The sequence below is a fragment of the Helicoverpa armigera genome, chromosome 20, assembly GCF_030705265.1.
Source record: "Helicoverpa armigera isolate CAAS_96S chromosome 20, ASM3070526v1, whole genome shotgun sequence".
Classification (NCBI taxonomy): Eukaryota; Metazoa; Arthropoda; class Insecta; order Lepidoptera; family Noctuidae; genus Helicoverpa; species Helicoverpa armigera.
Window position 1 is genome coordinate 8,247,187 of NC_087139.1, and position 19,602 is coordinate 8,266,788.

At 36.0% G+C, this 19,602-nt stretch overlaps 1 protein-coding gene across 1 annotated transcript; it reads right to left on the minus strand.

Annotated features, from left to right (window-relative positions):
* Positions 1–156: 156 nt before the first annotated feature.
* LOC110376457 (uncharacterized) lies at positions 157–15,494 on the minus strand. Its single transcript, XM_064039869.1, has 26 exons — positions 15,332–15,494; positions 12,353–12,566; positions 11,831–11,920; positions 11,405–11,637; positions 10,864–11,068; positions 10,492–10,587; positions 10,175–10,410; positions 8,772–8,982; positions 8,077–8,172; positions 7,754–7,992; positions 7,453–7,645; positions 7,274–7,369; positions 6,958–7,187; positions 6,476–6,686; positions 6,284–6,379; positions 5,871–6,079; positions 4,255–4,383; positions 3,330–3,537; positions 3,067–3,159; positions 2,702–2,922; positions 2,395–2,608; positions 2,211–2,306; positions 1,911–2,140; positions 1,520–1,739; positions 1,250–1,342; positions 157–915 (listed from the first exon to the last, which is right to left on the minus strand). Exons 1-26 carry the CDS (start codon positions 15,452–15,454, stop codon positions 704–706), a joined length of 4,494 nt encoding a protein of 1,497 aa, XP_063895939.1. The 5' UTR covers positions 15,455–15,494; the 3' UTR covers positions 157–703.
* Between the last annotated feature and the right edge of the window lie 4,108 nt (positions 15,495–19,602).

The window sequence follows — 19,602 nt, forward strand, 5'->3', positions numbered from 1 at the left end:
TTAAAATCTAGAATTGAGACTTAAAAGCGTGGGGAAGGGTTAGCTGATAACAATTGAATGGATATTTTAAATACAAAACTAACAATTTTATTTGGACGTCGCGGCTTGATAATATATGAGTAGGTACCTATGCACACACAAAATAAAACAAACTCATTTCTTTACTTAAAATATAATTAGCTTTTATAAAAAATACTACAAAAAAGTCGTGGTGGCCTAGTGGGTAAAGGACCAACCTCTCAAGTATGAGGGCGCGGGTTCGATCCCAGGTCAGGCAAGTACCAATGCAACTTTTCTAAGTTTGTATGTACTTTCTAAGTATATCTTAGACACCATTGACTGTGTTTCGGATGGCACGTTAAACTGTAGGTCCCGGCTGTCATTGAACATCCTTGGCAGTCGTTACGGGTAGTCAGAAGCTAGTAAGTCTGACACCAGTCTAACCAAGGGGTATCGGGTTGCCCGGGTAACTGGGTTGAGGAGGTCAGATAGGCAGTCGCTTCTTGTAAAGCACTGGTACTCAGCTGAATCCGGTTAGACTGGAAGCCGACCCCAACATGATTGGGAAAAGGCTCGGAGGATGATGATGAAAAAATACTACAAAAACAACTTTGCGTTGTGGACGAATACTAAACTATTAAGTAGGTAGGTAAGTAAGTAGGTACTAAACCTTAAACATCGTTAAACATTAAACAATGATCATTTACCTAAGCATTTGCAAAATTGCACACACTAACATTAAAATAATACTGCTTTGGATCGTAAAAGCTGAGCTGGGTTCCAGACAACTGCTGTGCTGTGGAACGTTATTGAAGTACCGAGAATTCAGTTCTGGCCTGGTCTGTGCTAGTTCAATGATAGCTGACACGCCAGCGGTCGACATTGTCCTTTGGCTGCTCAACAGCCATGCACGAACTGTAAATATAGTAAACAATTATATAAGGGAATTCTGATCTTTGTTTTAAAAACATTAGTGTGACTACATCCAGAGTTAATTTATTTGATAGCAACTGATATTCATCATCAGTCTTTTAATTGCCCCACTGTAGGATACAGGCCTTTGCTCATGAAGAGACCAGGAAGAGTAGAGTTTATCCTTCACATTTTTCAGTTTTTGGTATGCAAGAGATACTTAGAAAGACAATAATAGCTCATAGCGGATATGCTGTAGTCAGTTCTAGCTGTTAGATAGATTAATGAAAGAAATAACATAAGGCATTGCTATCAAAGCAGCCATGGCTGGTCTTACCTCGTCTTTCAGTAGCGTTAACATTTTCACAAGAGTACGCAACAGCGTAGTCGTTGTAGTCAGTAGCCAAAATGTAGACTACCAGTTCTGATCCTAGAAATAATAAAAATCACACATTTTTACCATATACACATTTCCGATTAGACTGGAAGCCGACCCCAACATAGTTTGGGAAAAAAGGCTCGGAGGATGGATGGACATTTTTACCATATAAATTCCTAACAAAAAATGTTAAACCAGATTTATGTCTGTATCAATAGAAGTTTTTACCATTTCCGTTAGCTCCCGGGATATTCAACAATAACTTCCCGGTGTTATCAGTGGAGTTGAGTCGACCTGTCCCTTCTGAGGTAACTAACCCCCCATTTACGACTTCGAAGTCAGTGACGTTTAAGGTACCAGTTCCTGGAACGTATGTCACTCTTGTACCACTGCAAGATTTGCCCTGTACTGAGTCGTATCGTTGAATGTGGTACCATGTTCGTGCGAACTGTAAAAAAAGTAAATGATTTACAACTTACGAAGCAACTATGATATCTTATGATGGTCCATGATCCACTTCCTACCAAATTATTGGTTGCCATCAAGTTAGACCATAAAGTAAATACATAGTCTTTGAGTTAGACAGTAGACTAGGTATAATAAAAAAAATATGTCTTACTGTAGATAAGGAGAAAGCCGGCACTCCAGTAATAGTCTCATTGCACGGGCCAGGGAGTCTCACTTCACCATCAGTAAGCCCGGCAGGATAGTAGAAGCAAGCTTCAGTACTCTGGCTTGTTGGTTGGTAATATTCTTCTCTTAAGCCTTGAGTATTTGCAATCACTGCATTCATGGCGAGAACGGCCTGCTGGCTTAGCGTGGTGCCTCTGCTGAGTTTCCAGCTCGAAACTAAAACAATGATTCTTTAAACATGGGTTTCCTTTGTAAAACTTTTGTATTTTAATAAAATAAAATTTACCTCTCCTATTTCCATTGGATAGATTAGTACAGCTGTATGCCAGAGAATAGCTCACGTAGTCTGTTGCGAGTATGTATAATTCGGTATTGATGGGCACTGCAATGAAGTAGGTGTCTCTGATTAGATTTGGCACACGTGTTTAATTTGTTCCTTAATTAAAATGTACTCATCCACTTTAACTTACCCCCACCAAAGACGAAGGTGACTTGTAACTTTCCTGAGCCATCAGTGCTTGCTAGTCTAGCTTCCCCTGATATGGTATCTAATGTTTGATTGACAACTTGGCTGTTCAAGACTGACACGACTCCGTTACCAGCGTCACCGTACGTAGCCCGGTCGCACTGGCCTCGCTGAGTTGGTATCGGATATCTGGCGATCTCGTACCATGTTCCCAGGTACTGTTGATAAAGAACAACAGGACATGGACCCATTTAGTAGTTATTGTTTCCCTAAAGACGTTATTTCTATTTATATTATAAAACTGAACTTACAGCGCCAGCGTTGAAGTTAGGAACTGGTCTAACGGTTTCACAGGCCCCTGGTATTTCGATACCATTTGCAAATGTGTCGTAATAGTGGCATCCATTAGTGCTGTGATCTCTTTCAACATAATGCTGTTGATTCAGTGCAGAGACAGAATTGATCACATTGTTGATGGCTGCTTCAGCAGCCGCTGTTAGTTCCTTTGTTCTGCTCAATTTCCAACTGAAAACTATAAAAAATAAACTTAAATATTGGTTATTATTGGTCATGACAACAATTAGTTCTGTTTTCGATTGTATTTTTTTATCTCATAGTTCTATTTTGCATTTATCCATCGCTATAATTATTAGGTCTTTTAATTGTTATAACTTACTTTCTCTGGTGTTGGCATTGACATTGCGGCAGGAGTAGACCAGGGCATAGGAAATGTAATCCGTCGTAAGGACCCAATAGTCTGACGGTGGACCTAAAACAGACAATCATGTAGATATTTATTTAACAACAAAGTTTTCTAAATGTAATCAATATTTTTGATTCAAGAACATAGTGTTTTTGTAGTTCTTCACATTTGATTTATCAGATTTCCTAAATCAGAGTTTACCCATTGTAATTAAGGATAAAATAATATTCGCTTACCGCTTCCAATCGTCACTCGCAGTTTAGCTGAGTTGTCTGTAGTTGCAAGACTTGCTGTACCAGTCACAGTGAAAAGGGTCTGGCCAAATATTTGAGAATTAACTACAGTGACTGTACCATCGCTGTTCACTGTGTATTGTGCTGTACTGCAAGAGCCATTTTGGAAAGGACTGGCGTAGGAAGCTAAGTCGTACCAAATGCCACTGTACTGTAAAATAATTTAAATTAATGTGAGTTCATTGAGAAAATTTAGGCAGCACCTGTAAACGACTAACAATATGAAACAATAAAATACTAGTTAGCAAAAAATATATTAAAAGAAAAACAAAAATAGGCATGAATTGTGTGATTCTGAATACATTTTGAATAACCGTTAAGTACATTAGGACTGTTAAAATCAGTCAAGGAAGGTAAGCAGTTCCCGTACACTTGATAAAGGCGACACCAATAAAATTAAGCTAATGTGTCAAACTGATTAATGGTTAAAACGAGATAAAAACAAATACCGTTTCTTTTTCCTTTAAAGATAACTAAGTTCCCAGAAAAGTGGTGCGTCACTTTCCATGGAAATGATTCATAGGTTGTGTATTCATTCATTCATGTTAAAAAGCATAATTTTGGAAATGAAGTCATGAAACTGCGAAATGAAGTCATGAGACTACATGGACAGAATAGGCTAATATTATTTTCGTATAAACTTGTGAAGGTATATCAGATGTTTTCACTTTTAGCAAATATTCGTAAATGAACTTTCAGTAAAAAAATTGCTATATAACCATTTTTGTTCTCAATTACGATTACACAATTAAAATTACCAATTATTGCCAAGTAAAATGGCTATTATTGCTTAAGTAGGTCAATCTCTTGAAGGCCGGATAAGTATCCATTATTCTAGTTTTAGGAAATAAGAATATCTAGTACTTACAGCTTGAACATTGAAGTTTTGAACAACTGCTATATTTTGATCACATTGCCCCGGTTCCTGTATTGCAATACTCGCACTAAATAAACAAAAGAAACTAACAACTGAAACTATTAATTTCGACATGATGCAGCGTTATGTCCCTTTGCAACTCAGCCCGATATCGGGGAGTTGGACAATATATATAAAATACTATCTATCCATTTTATCTATTCCCTAATCACAAAAATGTAGTAAAATCAGTCGATACCACTTTACTGATACGATAAAAAGCAGCAAGTACTTTAACTTGGGTCAACGTTGACGATTTTGGTGTATTTTTCCCCTTTTGTGTCGGGTCACAATTTAAGTATGGGGTTTCTCTAAATAATAAAGTAATTACATCTTAAGGTTGATGGCGCATTCAGTTAATATTAATCAAACAAATGATACTTAAAGATACATGACTTAAAGATAAATATAGTTATAATTATAACACACGAATATACCTCTTCCTAGTAAATGGGCACATAAAAATTTGAAAAGGGTACTTTCTGCATCTTCATGAAACCCGTTAGGAGATTATGGCATTGTTTTCTGACCTAGTTTCGCTTTATTGACTAGTTTTGGAATACCATAGGTATCTTTTTAATTATGGTGCAACACATGTTGGCTAATATAATCGTCTGTTGAAGGAAATAAATAAAACCATGTAGGAAGTGAAGTTTGGACATGAGTAATCCAGGTGATATTAAAATATTTGTTTCCTAATAGTTTTGGTCGGTTTATGGCTGTACGACGTTATCGATAGATATGGGTCAGTTACAAAGTTTCCTGGAACTCCTGCATGAAATATATATTCAAAAATTATGCGTCACCTGATTTCTAGAACCATGATGTAGGTAAACCAGCAAATATTAATTATGTTGAAGGTTCATAAAGGTTCAGTAGCAGGAGAATACCTATCGTTTTTGTAGGTAGAGTAATACTTGCCAATGTAATTGCTGATCAACGGGAAGTACTCTAAGTATACATATAGATTTGATTCCTTGCAGAGATACCTATGAGGACATCCATTGTTTTATGATTGCTTCATGGGACCATCATAGATCTCAGTATGTATTTGAATTCAAGTTTATACATTTAAGCGTTTTTAACGAAACATATCCTGGGAGATATATGGATAATGAAGTGAATGAATGAACCCTCAATAAGTACTTTTTCTTTTAGAGCTATGAAGCTTCTTTTAGAGAAAAGTTAAAACCCCTTCCTTTTTGCAAGCAGTTGGTACTTATGCATTATTTTAGTAGGCCTATAATCTTTTTAAAATTAAGTTTTTTTTATTATCATTCATCATTTTATGCAACAAGCAACCAGACGTTTTCCTTAGGAGTGATAGGGTGGTAAGAATCACCATGGAGGTAATAGGTTATTGTTTTTAAGAAATGGTTGATAAATATCATGATAAATATCCAACGAAAAAAAAACCACATTCATGTCAAACTTAAAATATAATTGTATTTCATTAAATACAAATAATTTATTTATATAAAAATTACATATTTGACACGAAATTAAAGCAAGTGAAAGAGTTCAAAACCGGCTCAGTCACTCAAACTTAATCCTAATGGTTTGAATTACCATAGGGCGTGCAATACAGTACATACAAATATCACAATAATACTGCTCTTGAAGAGCATAGCTGAGCTGGGTTCCTGACAATCTTCGTTTTGCGTCACGGCGTTGAAGTAAGGAGAATGCAGCTCCAGTTGGTTGTTTATCAACGTGGTGATGACAGGGACCGCAGCGGCTGGCAGTGTCCTGCCACTACTCAACTGCCATGCACGAACTGTAAGAGCAGATAACATTTATTTATTGTAAAAAGTCGTGCATCGATGATGTATGTAAAAAAAATATTGATACACATTTAGTTTTAATTCTTTACAGTATCTGCGACTTTTTAGCTCATGTTCACAGTATAGAGGTTTGCCTGTTTATTCATTAGAATGGTGAATGCACTAATAAAATTATAAGATAGAATTGAATAACCTACCTCGTCTCCAGTCGTCATCAACATTTTCGCATGATAATGCCACAGCGTATCCAGTGTAGTCAGTAGCCAATATGTAGAGGACAATCTCAGAAGTTTCTAAAAACATAAATTGTACGTTTGTCAATGCCCGATATTAAATGTGATAATAAATACTGAGTATAATTGTCTGGAGTGTTATTCAATGATATTTACCGTCACCATTTGTAGTAGTCAACAATAACTGTCCGCTGCCATCAGTAGAGTTAATTCGGGCGGTACCTTCAACGGTTACCAATTCTTCGCCAACAACTTCGAAGTCAACGACATTTAGCGTATTACCAGAATTCACTGTAAATCTAGTACCACTGCAGGTTGTGCCCTGAACTGGGTCGTATCTTTGAATGTGGTACCAGGTGCGTGCGAACTGTGAAAAAGAGCATGTGTTAAGTTTCTGAGAGTTCATGTCCAGCGTAATCTTACTTTCACAAAGTATTTAGGGTATTCTAAGATACTAAAACTTTCAATGAACTAAGTATTTAAATTTAGTTTTTGGACACGGGAAATAATCTGTATCTTTAAATGTGTTTATCTACATACTAAAACTCTTAGAGCGACAATTTTATTATTGCATATTATTTAGCTTCACTTCAATTAAACTACTTACTATAGCTATAAAAAAAAACAATATGTCTTACTGCAGTTAGGTTAAAGGACGAGATTCCACGAAGTGCGGTGTCGCAGGTGAAGGGTAATCTGATTTCATTCTCAGTAGGTCCGGTAGGGTAGTAGAAGCATGCCTCGTTACTCTGACTTGTGGATTGGTAATACTCTTCTTTTAGACCTTGAGTGGTATCGATGACATTGTTTATGTTGGAAATGGCTTGCGGAGTCAGTGTTGGGGTTCTACTCAGCTTCCAACTGCCAACTTTAAATAAAAATTAACTACTTTAGTAACTTAAAGACACAATATTTAAATTAAAACCTGATTATGAAATCTTATTTCACAGTTACCTCGTCTTTTTCCTCCATCTATATTTTGACAAGTGTATACAATAGAATAGTTCTCGTAGTCCGTTGACAGTACTAATAGTTCGGTAGTTTGGGGCGCTGAAACCAAATATAAGTATTTTATTTATTGTCTTGCACTTAGGTATTATGTTTTACAAAAAATATTTGATATTTGAACTTACTGCCACCAATGTTGAATGTAACTTGCAATCTTCCGCTGCTATCCGGAAGAGCAATTGTACCATCTATCGACAGCAGACCCTGATTCAGCACTTGCCTGTTGGTAACAGTGTTGGCACCGTACGTTGCGCGGTTACATTGTCCCTGCTGTGTGGGTTGCGGGTATCTAGCAACTTCGTACCACAATCCTTGATACTGGTGAAAAAAATAATTGTCGATTAGTTTATTATTTTCGCAATGAGACTGATTTGTTTTCCTACTTATCTATATAAAGTACAATAGCAACACACTACAAAAACTTACGTTATTTATATTAAAGTTGGGCATAGGAGAGACGGTTGTAGTTTCGCAAGGTCCAGGCAGGTCGATAGTGTCTGGGAGTGTTGGGAACACAGGATAGTAGAAACAAGCTTGGTTGGTCTGACTTGTGGATCGGAAGTAATTTTGGTTAAGACCCTGGGTGGTAGCGATGACGTTGTTGATGGCGCTAATGTCGTTACTGGTCAGGCCAGTCTGGCTTCTACTAAGTTTCCAACTGCCAACTGTGAAAAAATATTTTCAAATGAAAATCTTTTAGTTTGTATCAGAATATATTTCTTTACCTCGTCTTTAAAAGCTATACCTACCTCTTCTCCATCCATTATTTAGATCAGTACAGGCGTACACAATAGAGTAGCTGATATAATCCGTTGAGAGTACGTATAGGTCCTGGTTTGTTGGCTCTGTAATCAAAATGTAACTTAAAATGTGGTCAAAAGCGTGAAAATACTAAGTAATTTTAGTATTTTCATAATAATAATTAAACAAAAGAAACAAATGGATGAACATTTAAATAAAAATTACTTAAGTAAATAATTTTTTGATCAAAATAATACTCGGAATTTGTGACTTCTGAAATTAAACATGATAGAATCATCTAAAGACATTAAGAAATTCAAATATAATTTGTGATGTGAATATGTTATAAAATGTGTTTGTGTATTATTAACTCTCTCTTTTTTGTTGAGTCTATTCTTCTCTTGAATGAACTACTGCCAGTGGTCAGGACGGTAAATAGAAATTAAAACGTCCAGATCACATGCATAGGAAGTTCAGTAGTGTCTACTATACAAGGTACTAACATATCTTAGCGATAAGATCGCCCATTATGTCACCTATTTTAACTAGAATAGATCAGAAATGCAAAAATTGGTGTCCCTTATAAAGAATATCTATCTATCTATATATACTGGTAGAGAACGCCAAATAGCGTTTAGTCCGCAAATAGTGCATTGTGCAAAATGTAAAAATATATTAAAAAATAAATGACTCAATAACTTACGGCCGCCAATAGTGAAGGTAACTTGCAATACTCCGGAATTATCTGTGCTTATGACTCTGGCTACGCCTGAAATACTAGCATTTGCTTCATTGACCACTTGGCTGTTCATAACTGTTATGACGCCTTCATTTTCTGTGTATATAGCACGGTTGCACTGCCCTTGCTGAGTTGGTTGCGGGTATCTTTCGATTTCGTACCATACGCCAGTATACTGGTAAACATAAATATAATTTGTAGTTAAAGGTTTAAACACAAAAATATCATGTCATGCTATGTTGTGAAAATAATAGGGGTTAAAGTATGAAATTGCCGATTTGTACTGAAAACCTAAATTGTATTTTTTTTAAATTTTTAACAAACTTATTTAATCAAAATAGTTGCCATTATTATCTATACATTGCGGTCATCTAATAAGAAGGTCATTTATGCCTTTACGATAGAACTCTGAGGATCTAGACTGCACAAACAGTGTGAAAGAATTTTGTTCTGCCTCCTGGGAAGAAACTTCTTGTGACGTAGATAATTGTCCAAATCACAAAAAAAATGGTCGTCCGTTAGAGCAAGGTCTGGCGAATATGGAGGAAGACGAATAGTTTCCAACTGCAGTTCCTGAAGAGTTAAAACGGTTTATTTTGCTGTATGAGGCCTCGCGTTGTCATGGAGCAATAGCGGTGAAGGTCGATTCATGAGTCGTGGCTGTTTTACTGCTAATTTTTTCAACATTATTCGGTGTTCGGCTGGGTATCTGGGTAGTTTGACTAGGATCGGCGTTCACCGTCTCTCTTAATTTCTCGTTAATCACCTGTCAGGCGGTCTTTCTCATGGCTCGTTCTTCAAGTCGAAGTTTCCACCACGAAAGCGTTTAATCCAAAATCGCACGGCGCGTTCTTTAGCAGACACCTCTTCAAATGCAGCATTGATATTGCGGGCTGTTTCTGCCGTTCAATCCCGCGTCGGAACTCATATTCAAAAATTACTCAAATTTTCGCAGTATCCATCTTTCTTGTTTAAGTTGAATAACAAAAACAATTGAACATCGATAATCAAATGTTTCACATTTTTTAAAAGAAGAACATCACAGAAACCACGTGAAAAAAGTTCCATTCGAAAACCTCAAACCATGAAGACTCTATGGCAATTCAAAAACCTACTAGAATAAAACGGCAATTTCATACTTTAACCCCTAATAAATGCGGCTAATCACAAGGATATTAATTAAGGTATATATTATTTTTCTCACATTACATAATAAAATTATACTAATGTACAATTTTAACAGTACTATCGTAACAATTTTAGTGTTTAAACAGTAACTGTCGGATGTATGGATAAATCCTGAGTTAGTAGTAAAGTAAACCAGACACTTATCAACAAAAATCTTTTAAAAGTTAATTTGAACTTACGGAATTTATGTTAAAGTTGGGCATGCCAACTATCGCTGCTGACGCGCAAGTTCCAGGCAAATCGATAGTGGTTTCGGTACCATCAAGTACAGGATAATAGAAGCAAGCGTTATCAGTCTGTTGTGTATCCCGGTAATACTGTGGGTGGAGTGCTTGGGTATTAGCAATTACAAGATCCATGATTTCTAAGGCATTCGCGCTTAGTGCTTTCGTTCTACTCAGTTTCCAGCTTGCAACTGTGAACAAACACAGTTAGCTAATTTAGTAGCTATCCACAATAGTAATCAAATCACAATAACTTTAAAAGCTATACCTACCTCTTCTCCATCCATTGTCAAGATTGGTACAGGAGTATACAAGAGCATAGTTGAGATAGTCCGTTGCGAGTACGAATAGGTCCTGGCTTTGTGGCTCTGCAATCAAAATGTAAGTTAAGATGTAGTCAAAGGCGTGCTTATCCTACTTATCCTACTAATATCATAAATGTGAAAGTTTGTGAGAATGTATGGATGTATGTTTGTTATTCTTTCACGCAAAAAAAGCTGGACCGATTTGGTTGAAATTAGGTAATAGCCTGGATTAACACATAGGCTACTCTTTATCAACACACCACGAGGGCGAAGCCGCGGTCGGTAGCTAGTTACAAATAATTACTTAAGTCGATAATAATTGGATCAGTATAAACTTACGTCCACCGATGTTAAAAGTAACTGTTATTCTTCCGGTATTGTCCGAGGTCGCTGAGCCAGATATTGAAGCCAAAGACTCAGAGAGTACTTGTTCGTTTAGGACGGAGACAATTCCGTTCCCAGCATCGCCATACGTAGCCCTGTTACACTGGCCTTGCTGGTTTGGTTGCGGGTATCTGGCGATCTCGTACCATGTTCCAAGATACTGGTGAGAAAAAGCAATACCTTATATTTTTTACCAACTACCGATAAAAAGAAGTTTGACGAGTATGTAGGGTACATACATGCTTAAATCAAATATATAGATTTGGAATAAGAATTAGGTATCTATATATAATGGTAGATGGAGACGATGGTGTAGCATTTGATAGGATGGAAGATGGAATAGCATGTTCATTTTGAGAATTCGTTTTTTTTATCTTTTACTATGTGTTAGTGTTTAACCATAACTTTAGAATGCCTATTTGATGCCTGATTTTGTTCTGTCTGGTATTGCGTCTTTGAACATTTTTTGACTTCAATCGTATAATTATGAACTTACAGCCTCCGTATTGAAGTTTGTAAGTCCTGGAATAGTTTCGCAGGTGCCAGGCAGATCGATATAAGTTGCAGATGGATCATTTGCTGGGTAGTAGAAACATCCGTTGGCGCTGTGGTCTCTTGTGATGTAGTCATTTTGACTCAGTGCAGCGATACTATTAATAATACCGGTCATAGTCTGTGTAGCTGCCGGTGTGAAACCTGACTGAGTTCTGCTCAGCTTCCAACTGAAAACTGTAGAAAAAAATATTAGAATAAAAGTGGTAGGTATTATACCTGTTAGAGTTTTGATTTTAGTAAGTGAAAAAACTAAGACATTGGACGCTGTCGGTCCCGGACATAATCGAAAAACTATTGTTTGTCACTTGGGGATTAACGTGTTAACAGACATCTTTATGAATTAAAGTATCCAAAATGGGCAACGTACCTTCTCTTGTGTTTGCATCGACATTGCGGCAAGAATAAATCAACGCGTATCCAGTATAATCAGTGCTCAGGACCCAATAATCTATCGGAACTGCAATAAAAACACGAATAGGTAAATATTACTACTTATCAACAAACATAGGCCTCAACTCACCTATCAAATTCATTCTATAAGTCTGTACCCTAAGCTGATGTGTTTAATGATTCTAAAGCGAAATTGAAATGAAGAATTGCACTTAGTGGACAGCACCACTTGCTCGGATTTCAACGAGACATGCGTAATGAAGCGGCGAATATTGGTTATTTCGCACTTTGACATGTGGTAGTAAGCACTAATTGTACAAACTAATATTAAAATCAGTCCTTATTAAAGAATGACCCAGTAAGTATAAGACCCATTGAAATAAGGTGTACCTATTAGGTATATTTAAATCAAAGGTTGCCATATCAAATCGGACAAGAAATGGGCAAAGCAAAAATCTAATTTTGTGGTTAAAAAGCTTTTAATGCAATGTTTACTTACCAGTTGAACCGCCGATTCTCACTTGAAGTTTACCGATGGATTCTGTGGCAATAGTTGCTTCTCCATTTGCCACAGCCAGAGCTTGGTTAACAACTTGAGAATTTTGTACTGTAATAGATCTGTCTGCATTTATAGTGTATCTAGCCGTGTTGCAAGTACCACTTTGGTGAGTATTGGCGTAGGATTCTATGTCGTACCATGGATCTCCACCAAACTAGGAAAAAACAATAAAATGACGTAGGTATAATTGTTCATATTAAAAGCATCTATACTCCATTTGAGTAGAGACCTTACCAAAGGTTAACAATTTTGATAGGACTTTTTACACAAAATACCTCTCTATATTGAACCAAATAAACTAGGTACTGCATAAAATTATGCCTCAGTGGCTTGGGCAGGCAGTTGTTATCATTGTCTTAAAATTGTTTTTTTTTCACATTTTAATTTTAAGATTGTTATGATAAGATTGTTTATCTTGTGACTACTCAAATGGAGTATGCAAGGTTTCAAATTATGAACTAATGTATAAGAATATATTTTTATATTTTCTAGTACCTAATTACTGTGCATGCGTCATTGAACATAAAGATTTCTGATTTCGAGGAACATTTTCCGTGAAAAACCTATATTACTCACACGATGTAAATTATTATTGAACAGTATATCTATGTATGTTGGGGATATTTATTATCCGCAGTATTATCTGTAGTGAATATACGTGAAAATATTTCATCGGCACCTCGATAGGCTGACTGGGTGTGTCAGGGCTCCTTATCTAAGTCAGTAGGTTATTTTCTTAATCTGAATTAATCACCATTGTATTTTGTCGCTAACTGACGATGGAAAAATATGATATACGGAAGTTTTAGGTTATTTTTCTAGAAAATACTAATTAGGTAATCTACTGATTGTTGCCTTTTACGACTTATCTACTAATTATTTGATACGTGACTTGATATTTATTGCACAACTTTAATATGAGATTGAAAGTATGAATGTTTTACTTTAAATAGCGGCATATCTACCTACAGATATTTATCAGCAAAACACCTGTCCTTAAATATGTAAAAAATATTACTGAAAATGGATGAAAGCAATAGATAATCTATGAAATCTTTATCGGTTTAACAAGCAATAACTAGTTTAAATATAACTTAATTTGATATCGTTCTTTTACGCGTATACTTAACGTTTTTTGCTTACTTTATGAGTTGAATTTGAACTTTTTGACTACTACACTTACTTTACTTACTTTAAATGTAATTGTTTAAATGGTTATAATCCAGTTTAAATTACAATTAAAGTTAATTTTATTTTCTGCTTTATGGGTACCTACTCGCCGTTACAGGCAAAAACAAAGAAAATTCTAAAAATATCTAAACAATTAGTTTCAAGGCTTTTTTGTTCCAACAGTTTTGGACTTCTGTTAAAAAGTAGACTTTTTCTGTGAAACAAAACTAGAATTTAAACTATTTATTGCCCACGGCGATTGTTTGCCGTAAGCATCGCCACTTTTGTTTGGCTAATTATAAACAGTGTTTACAATTTAGACATTGTGTCAAACAGTGTCCAAGATCGCGTTGTACTAAAACGGCCCTAATCATTCAGATCCAGATAGCTTCATTCATTCGATTTCATTTGCGATTTTCTATCGAATATTCACCAGGTTAACGCGAATAAATAAATTCGTAAAAGTAATTTTGCAGACATTGTGTAATTTAAGACAATGTCTAAGTAGCCTTTCTAACCATCATCTAACTTATTTTTACTTACTTATGTTTTACTTTTATTAAGTAGGTAACATTCTTTATGGTGCTTTCACACCAGCGGAGTTACCGCTCAGTTTGTCCGAGCGACACCTCTCGGATCGTGCAGACCGCGATGTCGCGCGTCATTACAACTCCCGGTACAAAAATGACGTTAAAAATCGAGTGACAGATTTTTCCCGCTCGGTGTCGCAATGTGTCGCAAGTATTCGCTTGCTTCGCACGACAGAAAACCGCCAGTGTGAAAGGACTGTTAGACGCATACGCAACGTGTTACCACATCAAATAACAATCTTAAAAATATTTTGGAACGGTTAGGACTTTATTTTTTACGAATTGCTTTAATTTGTAAGTGTAAAAGTTAAATCATTTATGTGATAAAATAGTTCATGTCGTACATAAACGTGAACATTTATATTACATAAAAAAATAACACTTCAAAATATTATAACGTTTACAAGTGTATCTGTCAGATCACGCGGAGACGAGCGACGGAACGTCTTAAGCTGTGTTCAAATCAAAGTGACTGTCAGCCGCCGAACGTGAGCGAACGTTACTCAGTTCATTGTATTTCCATACATATTCACTTTTTCGTTGACATCTAACCGACGACACCTCATGGGTAATAGGTATCTATGTATAGACGCTGACATTCGGCGACTGATAGTCTGTTTCGTTTGTAAGCAGCCTTACGGTTTTTCACATCTGTCAGTCACGAAACTTGTCGCGAATTTATCATTTCTTCCCACCACAAAAAGTCACAATGGCCAATGAGGAAGTTTGAATTTCAAAATAATTATAACCATTAGATATTAATATCAAGACTGGAATCTAAAAAAATCTAGACTAAATTAGATAAACCTGAGGTCTGTTTATGTAACGTAATAGGCAATATTCATTAAAACTTATTCAAGCATTTTCAAATACCTATTAAGATATTTTAGAAAGTCAATATATTTTATACTAGCTTCCGCCCGCTGTTTCCCCCGCGTCCCGGGATAACTGCTTCCCGTAGCCGGATGGTGACAAAAACCATATCCTATGTCCTTCTCCCGGGTCTAAGCTACTTCCTCTCTAATTTTCAGCTTTATCGGTCCAGCCGTTTATGCGTGATGGCGTGACCAAGGAATCCTCATCCTCCGAGCCTTTTGCCCAACTATGTTGGAGTTTCATTTAAAAAAAAAAATGGTCATCGAGATGAGTCGTAACTTACGGCATCAAGATTGAAGTTTGTTACAACTGCAATACTCTGATCACATTGTCCCGTTTGTATTACTGCCACACTTGCACTAAATATACAGAATAGATTAAACACTAATACTATTAATTTCGCCATCTTGTAGCGTTATGGCCCGTCGCAACACAGGCAGTTATCGGTATTTTCGTCAATTTATATAAAACCTTATCTACATAATTTTTATCATTTCTTTAATCACTTAAAATGTATCGACAAATCAATAGATTGTTCCGCATTATTGATACGATTAATAAAGAGTACAGCATAATATGGCGTAGGTACTAAACGGATCTATATCTCACTATCCAAGATCCCTGTGAAGTCTGTAAGTGACTCATCGTTCTTAGTGTACTCGCAATCAGTACAGTTAAAAACAAACTGAGATCCAAAAACACAGAATAGCGTAAAATACATATTATTGCACTTACCCTATTAAAGCTTTTGGACCAATACTCTACGGGTCACAACTTGACACAAGTGATTCAGGATCCGGATTCACAACCTCACAACATATTCATTTAGTTTATTATTATTTATGCCAAAACCTTGATTAAAATCGAAACTAGGTACAGGTTTTTTAAAGTTTGTGAATACATTCATTATGAGTACAGCTACGGAGTTCAATTCCCTGGCTGAATCTGTATTTCCCGTCAACTGCTACAGCCTGGAGCACGATTCCGCTATTTTACTTAAGCGATATACGATACAATTCCGACTCAATTACGATTGAAGCGTACACTGGCATTACGTTATTTTTTCTTTGAAATAAACGTTTTTATCCTTTTCTGTCATTCAATAATGAATCATTTTGTCTGCAAATGCTTTACGATTGCAATATGATTGCAAACTACAGTATAGACCAAAATCACCCAAATTGCAGGCCAAGCAGTAATTGAATGTTGTTGGAATTCGATTGGTCTTATATTAGTAGCAGAATGTCCGATATGGTTAAAACTGCTAATTCGATTCAATTTCAATTCAATTTTGACGTTATAAACTTTGGAGAATCGGGCTCCTGGGGGTTTTCAAGTCAAGAGTGGATAGGATACTTCTAGGCAAGCGAGCTTCATTTTTGATCACATCGTGGCTTACCATCAGATGATATAGTGGTTAAACGCGAGCCTATGGACTATAAAAATATATTGGTCTACTTCTTACAATACTTTCACACAAGTAATGTGTTTATTATCCAATAAATCCGATATTTCTGTTCTTTATTTTTCATTTTGAACAATAAATATTTATAGTGTGAACAATCTAGTTTACAAAAAAAAATTTTTTTTTTGTTCATGAAATGAAACCTATATTATTTAAGTAGGCTATGGACGGTTACTAAAAAAATATTTTTTTATTTTTCGTAGCACGTCACAATTCGGAGATATCGATGACTTTTTTTTATCTACCCGCAATTGTTTAAATGCGTTTATCGTTCTGTTTTGTTAACAACTGTGTGAATCAAAAGTCTCATTTTTATATAAAAATGTCATCTAGAGTGTGTAAACTACATCCAGATCGATTTTGTTATGTTTGTGGGAAAATTGTTCAGTTAAATCGTGGTTTTCCTTTAACAAAACCATTGCAAGAAGCCTATTTACAATATTTTGGATTTCCGGTGTCAAATCAAGATAAAAATTGGGTTCCTCATGTGATTTGCACTAATTGCAGATTGGTCCTCAGCTCCTGGTATTCAGGTAAAAATAGATCACTGAAATTTGGTAAATCAACGATGAAAAATTTTACCAAAGCTTTGGATAAGTCCAAGCCTGCATTTCAATATCTCGGCTCTGTATTTACGAATCTTTCTGCGGCTAAATTAAAGGAAGATAAGAAGAACATATTTGTGGGTCCTCAAATCAGGAGAATATTGGACGATACAAAATTCGAGGGCCTTTTAACCGATGTAGAAAAAGCAGCCTAGAACTCTTTCAAAAGTGTCGTTAAAAATTTTTTAGGCAATAAAAAAAGTGATAATTACAAAGAGATCGTTGAAAATTTATTGCATAATTATGAGCGTATGGGTGTAAATATGTCACTAAAAATTCATTTTTGTATTCTCACTTAGATTTTTTTCCAGAAAATCTTGGTAGTGTGAGTGATGAACACGGTGAGCGATTTCACCAAGATTTAAAATTATTTGAGCAAAATTATCAAGGTTTTTGGGACGAAAACATGCTAGGGGACTATTGTTGGTCTGTTGTGAGAGATACAGATGAAAATATTTATAAAAAAAGAGCAAAAATTACCCATTTTTAACTGTCTATCGTTTATTTAGATGTGTTTTTTGTAAAAATCTTCTTAATAAATATTTCAAAAACCTGACGTGCTGGATTTTTTAAAATATTTTTTCCGACATGTAGATACCCAAAGTAATGTAACCGTATGTATTCCATTTCATGAACAAAAGTCATGTAAACTAGTGAATTAGTGGTTCTTTGCTTCAAAGCAAGAAACTACTGCCTGAGCGTCGTGATTATATCACTGTTATAAAATGAAGTGTACCTATTGATCATCAAGTACCTGCATCTTATTAAATTTTAATAAAGAAGACGTAACTGCTACGTTAATTAAAATGTCTTAATTAGGTTATTAGTTCTATCATCCATTTTCGCTTATGTGTCATTTCCTGACCGACTCTCGGTCTCATTCAAGTAATCAAAAGATTTTAAACCTGTACTTAACTTATTGTTACTATTTGTACAAAGGAGTAACTTTTGTTCTTTTTTTGACTAAAACCCAAATCTGTTTCTCCTCATACACCCTTTGTTTGTGCACCTTCTACCGAGGTCGACCTCGGTCGACTTCGGCCCCGCAGAGTCTGCTGTCTGTTTTTGAGGAATTAGGTGACAATTCATCCGAAAAAAATTTCATCCACAGATGAAAAAGCCACCCTTTTAAAATTGAAAGGGGTTTATAATATTCATCCGTAAGTTTGGATGAGTCGACGCCTAGTTAATAATAGGGGTTAAAGTATGAAATTGCCGATTTGTACTGAAAACCTAAATTGTATTTTTTTTAAATTTTTAACAAACTTATTTAATCAAAATAGTTGCCATTATTATCTATACATTGCGGTCATCTAATAAGAAGGTCATTTATGCCTTTACGATAGAACTCTGAGGATCTAGACTGCACAAACAGTGTGAAAGAATTTTGTTCTGCCTCCTGGGAAGAAACTTCTTGTGACGTAGATAATTGTCCAAATCACAAAAAAAATGGTCGTCCGTTAGAGCAAGGTCTGGCGAATATGGAGGAAGACGAATAGTTTCCAACTGCAGTTCCTGAAGAGTTAAAACGGTTTATTTTGCTGTATGAGGCCTCGCGTTGTCATGGAGCAATAGCGGTGAAGGTCGATTCATGAGTCGTGGATGTTTTACTGCTAATTTTTTCAACATTATTCGGTGTTCGGCTGGGTATCTGGGTAGTTTGACTAGGATCGGCGTTCACCGTCTCTCTTAATTTCTCGTTAATCACCTGTCAGGCGGTCTTTCTCATGGCTCGTTCTTCAAGTCGAAGTTTCCACCACGAAAGCGTTTAATCCAAAATCGCACGGCGCGTTCTTTAGCAGACACCTCTTCAAATGCAGCATTGATATTGCGGGCTGTTTCTGTCGTTCAATCCCGCGTCGGAACTCATATTCAAAAATTACTCAAATTTTCGCAGTATCCATCTTTCTTGTTTAAGTTGAATAACAAAAACAATTGAACATCGATAATCAAATGTTTCACATTTTTTAAAAGAAGAACATCACAGAAACCACGTGAAAAAAGTTCCATTCGAAAACCTCAAACCATGAAGACTCTATGGCAATTCAAAAACCTACTAGAATAAAACGGCAATTTCATACTTTAACCCCTATATTATTTAAGTCAATTTGCACGAATATCGTTTATTGGTCGGCGAACCTTCCAAAAAGATTTAGTGGGTAGGCTAATTATTAACGAAGAAACTGATCTGATGATTTTATATCGCATTTTCATATTATCAGCCATTTCTTTGTTTGTTGCGAGGTTTTCCCCAGCCCGAAAGACAATGAGGAAAATGAAATTTATCGCTGAACTCTGCACAGAGTTCACTGTGCCGCATGGATAAGAGTGCCCGGCTCATTTATGTGAGCTACAAGCTTGTCACCATTTTAACAAGTGCACTTACGAGTGACTAGTATGAACAACATTCAAAGAGACTTTTTTACTCGGCCGGTTGCATTGCGTCTACTTACTTATGAGGCAGGGCATGGGAGTTACCTGCTT

Excerpts from the sequence above, each read along its gene's own strand:
- LOC110376457 (XM_064039869.1), bottom strand. The coding sequence starts at position 15,454 with ATGGCGAAATTAATAGTATTAGTGTTTAATCTATTCTGTATATTTAGT. Across the intron at positions 4,384-5,870 it reads CTGTATTGCACGCCCTATGG|TGCATCATGTCGAAATTAAT; the intron begins TAATTCAAACCA and ends GGGACATAACGC. Across the intron at positions 916-1,249 it reads TAACGCTACTGAAAGACGAG|TTCGTGCATGGCTGTTGAGC; the intron begins GTAAGACCAGCC and ends CTATATTTACAG.